Source organism: Empidonax traillii, unplaced genomic scaffold, assembly GCF_003031625.1.
Source record: "Empidonax traillii isolate 1590-97213 ecotype Southwest subspecies unplaced genomic scaffold, ASM303162v1 scaffold208:size1045274, whole genome shotgun sequence".
Taxonomy (NCBI): domain Eukaryota; kingdom Metazoa; phylum Chordata; class Aves; order Passeriformes; family Tyrannidae; genus Empidonax; species Empidonax traillii.
Window position 1 is genome coordinate 219443 of NW_020955401.1, and position 14559 is coordinate 234001.

The 14559-nt window shown below is 37.1% G+C and overlaps 1 protein-coding gene across 1 annotated transcript in view; it reads left to right on the top strand.

Annotated features, from left to right (window-relative positions):
* The window catches only part of LOC114059198 (nipped-B-like protein), a 170383-nt gene that overhangs the window by 101222 nt on the left and 54602 nt on the right, over positions 1-14559 (top strand). Inside the window, exon 10 of the mRNA XM_027887383.1 lies at positions 1341-2843. Within this exon, the coding sequence (XP_027743184.1) occupies positions 1341-2843 (1503 nt within the window). The remainder of the gene's footprint in view (positions 1-1340; positions 2844-14559) is intronic.

A 14559-nucleotide genomic window follows, 5' to 3' on the forward strand; every position in this document is an offset into this window, starting at 1 on the left:
TAATTTTGGAGACGATCCTTTAAAATTTTAATTCTTCTGAATCAGAATCATCTACAAGTAAAGAGGAAATTAGAAGTCATAGTTATAATTCTGGTTTACAATTTGAGATGTTGAGGGTTTGTTTACTGTTAAGAGTTTAATTCCTTCTTCCTTGATTGCATCCTCCTTACCTTTCTCCTGCTCCCAAAAGGAGAGCTGGGTCATTGCATCTGGTGATAAGGCACCACAAATCTAAGCATAAAATAAGTTATTTTTCTTATATTGCATTTGTGGTCTAGACATTTTGACAGAATTTTCAACCTTTGTTTGGTCATTACCTTGACTTAAAATCATATTCCCTGATTATAGAGAAAATATTTTTTGTTATTGACAAATTACAAAATGATAGCTGAGAAATGAGAATATAAGCCTTAGTGCAGGTAGGGCTTTTGAATTTCATGGTAGAAATTAATTTTAGTTTAGAGTATCATGTTAGTAATACAAATAGGTTGTATTTTAAATGAATAGAACATACTCTTTTTGATATTTTCATGTGCTTCTCATTTCTATGAATTCTAACAAATTATGGGGGAGGTGGTTAGTTCACTCTATTTTTCTGCATTCTACTCTTAATGATATGTTTTAAAAAATGTAAATTGAATGGATTATTGAAGAGTCAAGCTTTTCACGCTAAATAAAACTATCTCTGAACTTTTTATTTCATCCATAAAAAGCATTATGGTTTCAAGGGGAAAATACTCAAGCTTTTAAATGTGTAGTGGCCCACCTTTAATACATGTGATATGGTATATAGTCATACTCTTGAGATACTCCTTGCTTCAAAGAGAAACATGGAGTGTTGGACTTCTTTTAATAATTTTTATCCATTGTTTGTGTGTTCCCTGGCTACAATATCTGTGAAGTCCAACTGAATCAAGTAGGGAGTTCTGTCTTAATCACTGCAGATCCTTGCTTAGTTCATGTATAATGAAACAGGCTGAATCTGCAAAAGAGAGTCTTTTATAGTAGTATTCCTCAAAACTTGCTTCAACTGTAAATTGATATTTTTTTTGCCATTATTGCAGCGGTTCTCTTGGGAATTTTACAGGGACTGATTTCATATGTTTGGAAGGTGTTTTTTAATGATTAATTGACACATGTGGTAGATTGACAAGGAATGATAGTCTGAATACATTAAAAAGTATTTGAGAAGTTCTATTCTTGTTTTTAAATTAATTGGGTTTTGTTGTTTGGGTGCACATACATGTGAAGGAGGATTAATTGGTGGAGGTTGAGGGGAATGGACATTTTTGGTTGGACATTAATATATAGCACTTGTGATTTTTCTCTTTAATTTGTAGATAAGCCTCTGAAGAAGCGAAAACAAGAAAACAAACCACAGGAGGTTGGAGGTGCTACTGGAGGAAATAAAACAGCTTCTCAGGAGACAGGTTCTGTAGGAAATGGGGCGAGGCCAGCATTGATGGTTAGTATTGATCTGCAGCAAGCAGGAAGAGCAGACTCTCAGGCAACAGTAACTCAGGATTTGGACATCATCAAAAAATCTGAAGAAATTAAGCAGTATAATGATGGGTTTGTGTGTGTTCCCCAAGACGACACTTTTGGTGTTCTTAAATTTAAATCTGAAAACCATCCTGAGATTTTTAGGAAAACATCAGACTTTGGAGGTCAAAAGTCAGATATCCAGCAAAATGAAAACAGGCAAATGGAATTTCAACAAAATGTGAACAGGCGGTTGGAAAGTAATCAGAATGAGAAGAAACAGGTAGAAGCTAAACGTGAAAGCAAGCATGAAAGCAGACAAATGGAAGTGAAACACACTGAGAACAGACAAACAGAATCAAAGCAAAACCAGAGCAGGCAAATGGGGATGAAACAAAATGAGGGAAAACAAAATAATGGCAAACAGGAAATAAGGCAGAGACCTGAAACACCGAAACAGAAGAATGAAGGCAGGCCCGAAACGCCAAAACATAGACATGATAACAGGAGGGACTCAAGTAAACAATTATCAGATAAGAAAATAGAAATATCTAGGCATAAAATAGATGTGAAATCTGATTCTTCAAGGATAAAATCTGAAAGTAGGTCTGATCCAACAAAACAAAGGCCTGATGGGCATTCAGTTTCGGATACACCGAGGCGTGACCATGATAGCCTTAAACAAAGATCTGAGGACAGGGAGGAGTCAGAGAGATACAGAGGAGATCCATCCAAGATCAGAAGACCTGAATATTTGAGATCCTCAAACAAAAATGAACATGATTCTAAACATGGTATTAAATCTGATGGTTCAAAACCTGAGAAATTTGCAAGGAAACATAGACATGAGTCTGGTGAATCAAGGGAAAGGTTTTCTTCTGGGGATCAGAAATCAAGACCTGACAGCCCTCGCATTAAACAGGAAGGTAGAGGAGATTCTAGTAAATCAAGACCTGATAGACCTGGTTTTAAGTCACCCAACAGCAAGGATGAACGAAGGACAGATGGTAATAAGAGTAAAGTAGATAGTAATAAAGCACATGCTGACAATAAAGCAGAGTTTCCCAGTTATTTGTTGGGGGCAAGATCTGGCGCATTGAAACATTTTGTCATTCCAAAAATCAAGCGTGATAAAGACGTCAATGTCACTCAGGAGTCAAGGAAAACTGAATTTAAAGGTGAACAGGACAAAGTAGAGAAGACTGGGCTAGTTGAAGATCTAAATAAAGGAGCTAAGCCTGTAGTTGTCCTTCAAAAGCTTTCATTGGATGATGTGCAGAAATTTATTAAGGATAGAGAAGATAAATCAAGGGCCTCTTGTTTTAAACCTAACAAGAACAAGTCATCCAAATCTAATAAAGGTAAGATTTTTTTTAATGTTAATGTCATTATATCTTTTATACTCCTGTTCTTTTAGATTTGCTACTCCGGTGGTTAGAAATTAAATGCAAACGTTTGATAGTTAGTTTATAGGTTTGCTTATATGATGATTTTGGGGAACAAATTGAAATTTGTCTATGGGATTGTGATTATTGAAAATCTTGCTACAGTGTAACTAAAATGATTTGTTTATTCCAATGAAAGTTCCTAATGTGGGAACACTTAAATAGTCTTAAGCTGTACTTCAGTTACATTTGTTTAATCTGGTAGTTTATCTAGTTAAACATAACTGCTATATGAATGATTAGATGTGTCTGTGTAAGGGAATGGAACTACTGTAACTAAATTGCTGTAGCTGGTCTGAAATGCTATGTACACAAGCCCTAAGATTCTTTTATATTTTTATTTGGAAATGAAATGTGTTTTTTCCAAGGGATATTTTGACAAAATGAAATAAAAAGGCAGTTACAAAGCCCCATCTGCCTCTTTTACAGTATAAATACAACTCTGTTGGGAAGCCTCCACACTTTGGTCTGTGTGACAATAAGCTTATTAAAAAGTTCTATCTTTAGGAGAATTCATATAGCTTTTTCTCTATGGTCCAGTGTATGCAGAAAGAGGAAAGGAACTGGTAAACAATGGACTGTCATTTTCAAATTAATAATAAGAACATGAATTTATTCATAATAGATTGTAGGTTTGATATTTAATTGTCTCTTCTGCAGATTTAACACTTTTCTATTCTTGGTGCTATAATTTTGGTGTCTTTGGTTTCAGATTGTAGTAGATAATTTCACATTGTGAAATCAATGTTACTTACTGGTCAGGGTTCTTTTCTTTTTTATTGTTTAGCATTTAAAGCTTTTAGATTTCTTATGTAGTTATGTTTATAGAGCTGTCATGTCTCAAAAATAGGCAGACAAAGTGGCAGGAGAGAGTATTTCAGCTGTATACAGGATTATTTATGAATGCAGTTCTATGTATATCATTGTTCATTAATTCAAGATTGAAATGTTTTCTTACAAAGTTGATATGATAAGAAATTATGTAGAAATTATCTCTCTGAATGTATAACTGTTTATGTGCATGGTACAGAATTGATATCTGTATGATGAATTTATTTTGACATGTCTGTTCTCTATCTGCTAACTTGATTGCATTGACTCCTAAGGACTTCATAATTCAGCATGAGTATTGCTTATTTGTAAAATATTAGCCTCCTTGTTAAATATTTTCTTTTTATCCTGGAAATATGAACATTTTCCTTCTCCCTTTTTGATATTCAGAACAGGCAAAATTTCCATTTCTAACAATAATAGATATCTAGAGTCAGACATAAAATTATCGCATCCTTGTTGTCAGATTAGTCTAAAGATTTCTGATGAAACTTTTATGTTCTTCATAAGGAATACTGAAAACTTTCTGATGGAGTTCAGCTCATAAGGATAGACTTTGAATTCACACAAATCTATGTACAGAAAATTGGTAATTTTTAGAGCTCTCTGAGCCATATACAGTGCATATATGCTTTCTAAAATGTCTCTGAAATAGGCTTTTTGTAGTCTATATTGTATGTGGCTATTTATATAGTATATTTTAGTCACATGTAAATTGACATTAGTAGCAGTGTCACACACAAGTAATGCATTAATTTTAAATTCAGGTTTGTAATTTTTCTTCAGTGTTTTTGTGTATTTTTGTGTTTTATGAAGACATATATTTCTTACATATTCTGAAGTAACTTGGGACATATTTTCCAGGGGAAAAAAAAATGTTTGAATCTGACTCCAGTCTCTTTGCTATTGTATCTAGAATAAGATTCTTACAACAATACTAGAAATAAATTTTGTGGAAAAAATAACTATGTTTCTCTTACAAATCAAGTTTTGAGTGTTCATCCAGGCAGATTTTGGAGAAAGTGTCTTTGAACTTCAGATTTTTCATGAGTATTTTTAGTTTTACATTTTTTTTTTCCCAACATCCTATCCTGGTAGTCTACTTTCTATGACATAATTAAGTGAACTCCAATGTTCATAATTCAGGTTCATAATTCACAAAGATATCTCTTAATAAACCAAGGTCTATTTGTCAATAACTCACTGATATAGAAAATATTCATGTCATTGCCACAATGTCCTCACTCCAACTGAGAGTTTTACTCCATGCCATTTTTACTTATAACCATTTTAATACACTAGATGTAATTTTCATCAACATTCTTTATTTAGTTCATCATACATTTCTTAATAGGTTGTAGCAATGCTTTTCTAGGGTTGCCTTTTAGCATCATTATTCCACTTTTTTCTCACATCCCTCCTATTCCATGTAGGTTAGTATATTTTGCTTTATCTTTCCTTCTTTTACCTCCTTGTATTTCTTGTCCTTTGTTTTTCCTTTCTCATCCTCCCCCAAGAAAATGTTCTCTCCTGGCTTTGTCACTTACAACATCATTGCTGTGATTTATCTGAAACCCAGTTTAAAATAAGATTAGTTCTGCTAGTTCAAAAAACATTTTCATAGTCATTCTGTCTTAAAGGAATGTATTATGTCTGGCTGAGCTGGAGTTAATTTCCCCATAGCAGCTCTCACAGTGCTGTGCTTTGCTTTGGTAGTTAGAAACATGTTTATAACATACCAGTGTTTTGGCTACTACTGAGCAGTGCAGGCACAGCATCAACACTGTCTCTCAACATTCCTTCCCCTCATTGAGGGCAAGATCCTGGGATTGGACACAGCTAGGCCAGCTGACCCAAACTAACTAAAGGCATATTCCATACCATATGATGTGAGCTCAGATATAAAAGTTAAGGAAAGGAGGAGGAAGTGGGGGCATTCGTAGTTTCCAATGTTTGCCTGCTGAGCAACTGCTCTGCATGCTGAAGCCCTGCTTCCTGGGAAATGATCGGACATCGCTGCTGATGGGAAGTAGATAATAAACCTTGTTGTTTTCCTCTTCATTTGTGCACGCCCAAACTTCCACATTTTTTTTAGTAAAGTGCCTTATCTCAACCTATGAGTCATTTTCCATCTTATTCTCTCCTCCTCTGGCTGAAAAAGGGAGTGATAGAGCAGCTTGGTGGGCACCTGGTGTCCAGCCAAGGTCAACCCACTACAAGGGACTAATGCTCATTGATTATAAAACTCAGTAAAATGCCTTGGTTTAAGCTAAAAGTAATGCTACATGTACTGAAAGTCTACACAACTTTTTACATTGTTTCAGTAAACCTTAAATTTTAAAATCATACCTTTATTCTGCACATGGATTAGCCTTGCATTGTACTGTAAAAAAAACAAAGTAACACTTTAAGCAAATTTTATATATGGGTTTGAAATTTCGTAAAGCTTTTTTATGACTAGAATAGCTGTAGTACGTGATCATTAAGATTGAATCATCCGAACAGTCCCTTTTGGCATATACAAGGAAGAAGCAACATTTTTCACTCTCTCCTGAGCATTTTTCTGAAAGATGCACTCTAGCTCAGAGGAAAGTTATGGAAGCTTTTTCATAGTATTTTTGTTAAGGGATCTTATGCTGAATTTTTGTAGCCTGTTTTGTCCAGGTCAGAATGAATTATAACATTTCTTTTTTTTCCTTCTGGTTTTAACATCTGTGAATGCCTTTTATCCTGTTTTTAATGCAAATATATGTTGTTGGGGAATCCTTTAAACTTTTCCCTTTGAGTTTCTGCCTGCAATGAAGTCATGTTTGCTATCCTTGCTTTTCAGAGCCTTGATGAATACCTTCTCTTCTGCTTCTTATAGCTATACTGATCAACTATCTTGAGATTAAGCATGATAACAGTTTTACAGTTCATAGAATCATGGAATCATTTAGGTTGGAAAAGACCTCTAAAATCATCAGGCCCAACCATTAACCTAAGACTGCCAGGTCCATTACTAAACCATGTCCTTAAGATCCACATCTACATGTCTTTTAAACACCTCCAGGGATGGTGACTCATCACTTCCCTGGGCAGCCCGTTCCAATGCTTTGGGTGAAGAAATTTTTCCTAATATCCAGTCTAAACCTGTCCTGGACCAACCTGAGGCCATTTCTTCTTGTCCTATCTCTTGTTACCCGGGAGAAGAGGTTGCCCCCCACCTGGCTACAACCTCTTCCAGGTAGTTGTAGAGAACAATAAGGTCCCCTCTGAGCCTCCTTTTCTCCAGACTAAACACCCCCAGCTCCCTCAGCCAGTCCTCACAGGACTTGCGCTCCAGACCCTTCCCCAGCTCTGTTGCCCTTCTCTGGACTCTCTTCAGCCCCTCAATGTTTTCTTTCTCATGAGGGGCCCAGAACTGGACACAGCACTCAAGGTGAAGCCTTACCAGTGCTGAGGACAGGGGGACAGTCACTTTCCTAGTCCTGCTGGCCACACTATTTTTGATCCAAGTCAGTATGCCACTGACCTTCTTGGCCACCTGGGTACATGCTGGCTCATGTTCAGTCAGCTATCGACCAGCACCCCCAGGTCATTTTCCACCAGGCAGCTTTCCAGCCATTCTGCCCTCAGCCTGTAGCACTGCAGAGGGTTGTTGTGACCCAAGTGCAGGACTCAGCACTTGGTCTTGTTGAACCTCATACAATTGGTCTTGGTCCATTGATTCAACCTGTCCAGATCCCTCTGCAGAGCCTTCCTGCCCTCCAGTAGATCAACACTTCCACCCAAGATGGTGTTGTCCACAAACTTACTGAGGGTATGTTCGATCCCCTCATCCAGATCATTAATAAAGATATTAAACAGTACTGGCCCTAATACTGAGCCCTGGGGAACTCCACTGGTGAGAGGCCACCAACTAGATGTAACTCCACCACTCTCTGGGCCCAGCCATACAGCCTGTTTTTTACCCAGCAAGCAGGGCACCTGTCCAAGCCATGAGCAGCCAGTTTCTCCAGGAGAATGCTGTGGGAGGCAGTGTCAAAGGCTTTACTAATTCCAGGTAGACACATCCACAGAGAATGAGAAAAATAAGAGAATGAAAGAAAAATCTAATTGTGGTAAGGAGATGTCTGAGTTGGTTTATAATATATTTTAAGGATTAGCTTTCTAAAATAAGCATCACATACGTAATTGCAAACTTTAGTTCTAGGACAAATGAGTGTATGTTTTTTAAGACTTGTGCGGAAACACCTTTTGGGTCTTCAAATACCAAGTATAAAGACATTGTTTGTTAAAAAAAAAAAAAAAGAAGTGATAATTCCACTGAAGAATTTAATGCCGAATGCTTTGTTGTGTAGATTGTTATTCTAGAATTTCATTATCTGTACAGTGCAGAACTTTAAACATAGGGTTTTTATTGCTCACTGTAAGGGTCTGTGTTCTCTGCTGCTATGATCTGAAATTTTAGTGAAGATTTGCCCAGTCTTCTGGGCAGCACATCTGAGCTACTCACTAATACCTTTTGGTGCAAGTTGAAAACTAGACAAAAAAGGAGTACAATTTTTTTGCTTAAATCCTTTATGTACAGAGCTTCTACAGAGAGAAAATTGAGAAACATTTGAGGAAAATAGCTTATGGATATTAACTCATCAAGAAAACTTTGGAGTTATACTCAAATTTCTTTCCAAAATAACAATCTCTTGATACTGAAACAGGCATACTGTTGTACTCACTGAAATCAGTGGGGCAAGCAGCTGTTCTCCAAAGAAGTAACTAGAGCAAAAGTATATTTCCTGGAACTCAACTTGCTTAATGTCCTTCTGTAAAGATAACCATTGTGAAAGTCCATAATTTCACAAATCTGAAATTTGGAATTACTATGTTAGAGTTCATGGTAGCACTAGGCATCTTGCATGTCCATACCCTACCTGATGGATCAAGCATGTTAGAACTTTCTCTGAAGTTCTCTAGTAAATTATGCCACATTTCAGAGAAGTAAAGGATATATTTAATGGTTTACAGCTGAAGTCTTTAAAGATTCTCCTAAACTCAAAATTTAAGTGATTTATAGAATAAACCACTTTCATGAGAATTCTACATTTTTCTTGGTTTTCCTCTTTCCTGAGATGTTGGTGACTACCTCTTTTCAACTTAACTAGTCTAGAAGAGGAGCTGGCTGTCCCTTGTGGCATTAGAAGTATTTAAAGATATGTTTGGTTTGCAGAGGATCCATTTTAATATACACTTTGTTCATTTAGCCCTAATTTTTTTTTCTCCTTTCTGGATTGAACAAGTTCATAGTTTGAAAAACATTTGAGGCATAAATATATATATATGAATATATATATACACAAGTAACAAGTTTGTTCCTACTTGGAGAGATTTTTTTAGATATGGTGCATCTGTTCTATTCCAAAAAGTGTGTTGAGATGTGTGAGCATTGTACATACTCTCTGAGGCCTTTGGTTTTGATGTTAGTCTTACAAAAGTAGACGTTGAATAAGCTACTATTGGTAGATGTTGGATAAACTGATATCATCAGTAGACAGCAGGAATGCAACAGTTGCACACTGGAGTCCTTTCTTGTGTTGAACCATTACCAGTACAATAGGAGACATTTTCAGCACACTGCTTTGCCTGGAAGCTGCTTGAGTTTTTTCCTATTTTTGTGTATGCCACTAAAGTAAATAATTTGAATCTTGCTCCCACAGTTGTTCTTAAGCCTTCCCTTGATAATGAGTGAAATTTACTTGTTGCACATCTAGTTCTAAGCAGCAACAGTAAACTTGACCAAATCTAATAATTTCAATGTATTTTGGCTCATCTTAAATATGTTTTGTTTGCAGAATTAGGAGTGCATTGTTTAATTAATCCACTATTGAAAAATTACTTTGACGTATGATAAAAATTTATTACCTAATTTTTCAGAGCAATTTATTAAAAGTCTGAAACTGCCTTTGGTTCATGGGCTTGGATGATCGATCAGGTTCCTCTCATTTCTGGGAAAAGTTAAAGTTACTTTGCATAAATTATTTTTGCAACAATGAATTGCAACATGTAAAAATGTGGGCCAGCAATTTGTCTGATATTACAATATGCAATGCTGACCTGTTCATAACTATTTAATATGGAGGTTATTTCTTGGCATACATGCAGAAATCATAGAATCATAGAATTAACTGGGTTGGAAGAGACCGAGATCATCAAGTCCAACCCTTGATCCAACCCCACTGTGATTACTAGATCATGGCACTCAGTGCCACATCCAGCCTCATCTTAAATACCTCCAGGGATGGTGAATCCACCACCTCTCTGGGCAGGCCATTCCAATGCCTGATCACTCTCTCTGTAAAGAACTTCTTTCTAATATCCAACCTAAACTTCCCCTGGCAGAGCTTAAACCTGTGTCCTCTTGTCCTACTGCTGATTGCCTGGGAGAAGAGACTGACCTCCACCTGGCTACAAGCTCCTCTCAGGTAGTTGTAGAGAGTGATGAGGTCACCCCTGAGCCTCCTCCAGACTAAACAACCCCAGCTCCCTCAGCCTCTCCTCATAGCACTTGTGCTCTAGTCCCTTCACCAGCCTTGTTGCTCTTCTCTGGACCCACTCCAGCACCTCAATGTCTTTCCTGAACTGAGGGGCCCAGAACTGAACACAAGGTGTGACCTCACCAGTGCTGAGTACAGGGGAAGGATCACTTCCCTCATCCTGCTGGCCACACTGTTCTTGATGCAGGCCAGGATGCCATTGGCCTTCTTTGGCCACCTGGGCACACTGCTGGCTCATGTTCAGCCTCCTGTCAATCAGCACCCCCAGATCCCTTTCCGTCTGGGTGTTCTCCAACCACTCTGTGCCCAGCCTGTAGAACTGCATGGGGTTGTTATGGTCAAAATTGTGGACAAAATTTTTTGTTTTAATTTTCTTCTAGATAAAGGGTAAATTTGGCAAAATACATATAAGGGAAAACCTCATATTTGTTTCTGGTAAATAAACTTTTCTGTTACTCAACATTTTCAACCATTTTAGGTGACTGTTTCTCTGTAAGAAAATGTAAACTATTTACTTGAAATTTGCAATTTATTTTTTCTTCATGGTAATATTGCTAATGAACAGAAAAGAAAAAGATGAATCCTTTTTTGTTCTTCAAATTACTGAATTGTTATTTGCATCAAATAAAGGTTCCTTAAATATGCTTATTGTTTAATTATCTTTTGAGCAACTTTCCTGTAGTAATTTATATTAAAAGCTAAAATATCAGCAATTTTTTGTTCTTTTTGTTAATGTAATTAAGTTACTTTGAAGAAGGAAAACATGTACTACATGTGATATTTTCAGTGATAAAGGCTTTCAGTCTTTCCATGATAGAGCAAGGTAAAAGTAGATCTTCTTGATCTGCCTATAGTCACGAATCAGATATAAATCATGGAATTTTTTTTGCTTGTTCTCTGAAAAGATCTTGGTTGTATTATATTGATCATATAGGTCTTTGATGAGAAGAAAAATTGCGGTTTTATTTGGTTATATTTAATGAAGGTCTTTTTTCTTAGGTGAGGCCCTATGGCTGTCTTTAGATAAATCAGAATATGTCTGGGAAAATGCAAAGTCATAAATTTCAGATAAACATTAATTGTAGATTCATAAAGGTGAGGTTCTTTGTACAGCTCTACATTTATTTCAATTGATCTTGCTCCATTTTACTGTGAGTACCTCTATAGTTTAAGCGCCTTGCAAAACTGCTCCAGCCTTCTTTTATCAAATTTTATAAAGATGAGAAGTCAGTCAATAGCAATAAAGAATAAAACAACTTGTGGCTCTAGTTGCTGCAACCATCAGATAGCTTGAGGAAATCACTGATACCAACGTAATGTGAGTCCTCATGCTTCTTGGCATCTTTGAAGAGTATGTATTTGGTATGTTCCTTGATCTTTGGATCCTTCAGGGTGCTCTCTGGAAATCTTTTCTGTGTCAAAAAATGTTTCTTTCTTTTAAGAGTACTTTGAGCAATTCTAAAAACCTTTTTGAATCTGTTCTGCTTAGCCATGGGCAATGATGACATCTACTACATCATGGAATTATTGTTTCTGTGTCCAGATTCTTCTCTGACCCACCAACCTGACTGGGTCCCATTTCTCAAAGTCAGATCTAAGGACTGGGACATAAACAGGGAACTTGAACCTCTTCTTTTGCTTAGCTTGTGGCTTGGAGCTTTCCCTTTGTACCAGTATCAGGTAGATGAGGAAAAATTATTTTGAAAGGTGTTTAAGCAGGTTCTATGGAATGATATAGGACATACTTCCTAACACTACTTCTCTCCCTCCTGCCAGGGGATGCTCCTGCCATACCTTCCACACCTGCAAAAAACTTTAGGGCAGAGAAAAGTAAATGGATGACTACTCAGATTATTTTCACCAGTATTCACCTTGATGGTGTGTTTCAGCTGATGATATGGTGTTGAGATAAAAGTGGAACTTCTGTCTTATGAGCAGATGTACTTTCCTCATATCTTAAATTCCATTTTGAAAAAAGGATATTGTTTTCCCTGTGTTTCCCCTTCTGTTCTTAAAACTCTCCAGGGCACAGAATTATTTGGAGTACTGTGATGCTGGTGGGCAGGGGACTCTGATCACCACAGACTGAGATGTAAAGATGTAGTAGTTTGACCTTGGTTGAGCACCAGCTGTCCACACAAATCACCCAAACACTGCCCCCGCTCCCCCATTCAGAGGGAAAGGGAAGAGAAAAAAAAAACAACATAAAACTGAAACTCGCTAGAGAAAAAGGCGGTTTATATTAACACAGAGAAGGGAAAAAGAAAAGGAAAAAAATAAACTAATAACACTACAAATACAACAAATACTTCCCCCTATGAAACAGAGCGTCCCTCCTCCAAGAAGACAGCTGCCCTGTCCGTTCAGCTATCCAGACCACTTCCTTCTCTTCTTTCTCTTTTATATCTGAACTGACCTGACATGATATGGAATATTTCTTTGGTCAATATGAGTCAGGTGACCCAGCCCAACTTCCTGACTGGAAAGAGGAAATGCTGTTTACCCTAACAAACCCACTACAGATGTAATGGAGCATTTAAGGGAGAGCACAGTGGAAAGGATGTAATTAAGTTGCACACTAAGAGATAGCTGAAGATTTTCAGCTTTAACCAGTAAGCTATTCATCAATCACAGGTAATCATGTGGCACTTATCACTGTAGTGCCTGAGCACTATACTGTAACAGTACTTAACTATTTTTAAACAGTGTTTATTTTCCAAGGGAAATACTTTTACCCTCTCTTTTTTCTTTTAGTTCTTAATCTAAAATAGAACCTTATCTACATGAGTGTTTGTAGTAGAATTAAGCTGTGAGTCTGTGCTATCAGTACTGTTATAGTGGTGACCCAAAATGACTTGAAAAAGTTAGACAGTAAGCTAGTGATACATAACTGAGGTAGACCCAAAATGACTGGAACATCCTCTATCAAATACTCAGAGAGGACATGTAAGGAAGTGAGCTTAGTATCTGGGGAATAAAGGCAAGACTTCATATACTAGTCATCAGCAAAATTAGAAGAGTCCAGTAAGCAGTTAATGTCTTCTGTGGCTAAAAAGGAGTGAGGGGAGGGAAAAATTGAGCTGTAATATGTCAGGTTTTATTTTTAATGTCAAAATGAAGATGTGTAAAGATTTATTAGTGTGGAAGTCCCAGAATGTTGGGAATGGCTAAACCTAACTTTCTAAACACAGGGAAATCCAAAGTTAAGATTCATATCCACACCCCAAACAAGTGTCACTGTTCCCTCTTAGACCCTTGTGTGTTCTTTTCTATAATGTCTTCATCTTCGAAAAAGTTGCATTTTAAAATATGAGGTACATATAGACATTGCAAATATGAAATTGCATTAACTGCAGCTTTGCTTAGTACAAAGTATTAGCATACAAATGAAAAAGACAGTATTTACTGGAAGCTAATTTATGCAAAAGTCTTCATTGACATAATCTTAGGTTTTAAATGGTCACAGCACCAAGCCTGACAGAGTTCAAGAAGCATTTGGGTGATACTGTCAGGCACATGATGTGACTCTTGGGGATGGTCCTGTGCAGGGCTAAGGGCTGGACTCCATGATCCTTGTGAGTCCCTTCCAACTTGGTTGATTCTGTGATTCTGTGATTCCTGAGAAGATAACAGTTTATTAGTGTTCATTTTGATTTTATGGCAGGAAGAGCCTCTCTGATCCTGGAAAGTTGACCTAAGTGTCAGCAAGCATCATCCCTTTTTCCATAGCTGCTTGTTTGAAGTCACCATATCAAGACAGGTGAAACTAACATGAATAAACTGATTGTTGTGTCAAAATATAGTTGTGCTTTCCATATTGAATGCATCTAAAAGTCCAAAATTATATTATGATTTTTGGTGCAGTCTTTTTATGTTCAACCTGTCTTGAAGGTGTTCTGGTGATGGATGCATCTGCCTGAATCAGGGTTTCAAATTCAAGGCAAAGTGATTTTGGATCATTCTAAAGATTAGATTTTGATGTGTTTATCCATCTGTGGGCTGGACAGTTTGTCCAGAAGGTTCCTGGGAGAGACAGGATCAAAAGCTTTATTGAAATCCAAAAAGATTACATCAACTAGCTTCCCTTGATCAACTAGGTGGGGAACCTTGTCATAGAAGGGAATCAGATTTGATAAGCAGGACTTTCCTCTCATGAAGCCGTTCTGGCTGTGACTAATGACTGTGTTGTCTTTGAGGTGCGTTTCAATACATCCCGGAATAATCTTCTCCATAACTTTACCAGGCACTGAAGTGAGACTGACAGGCCT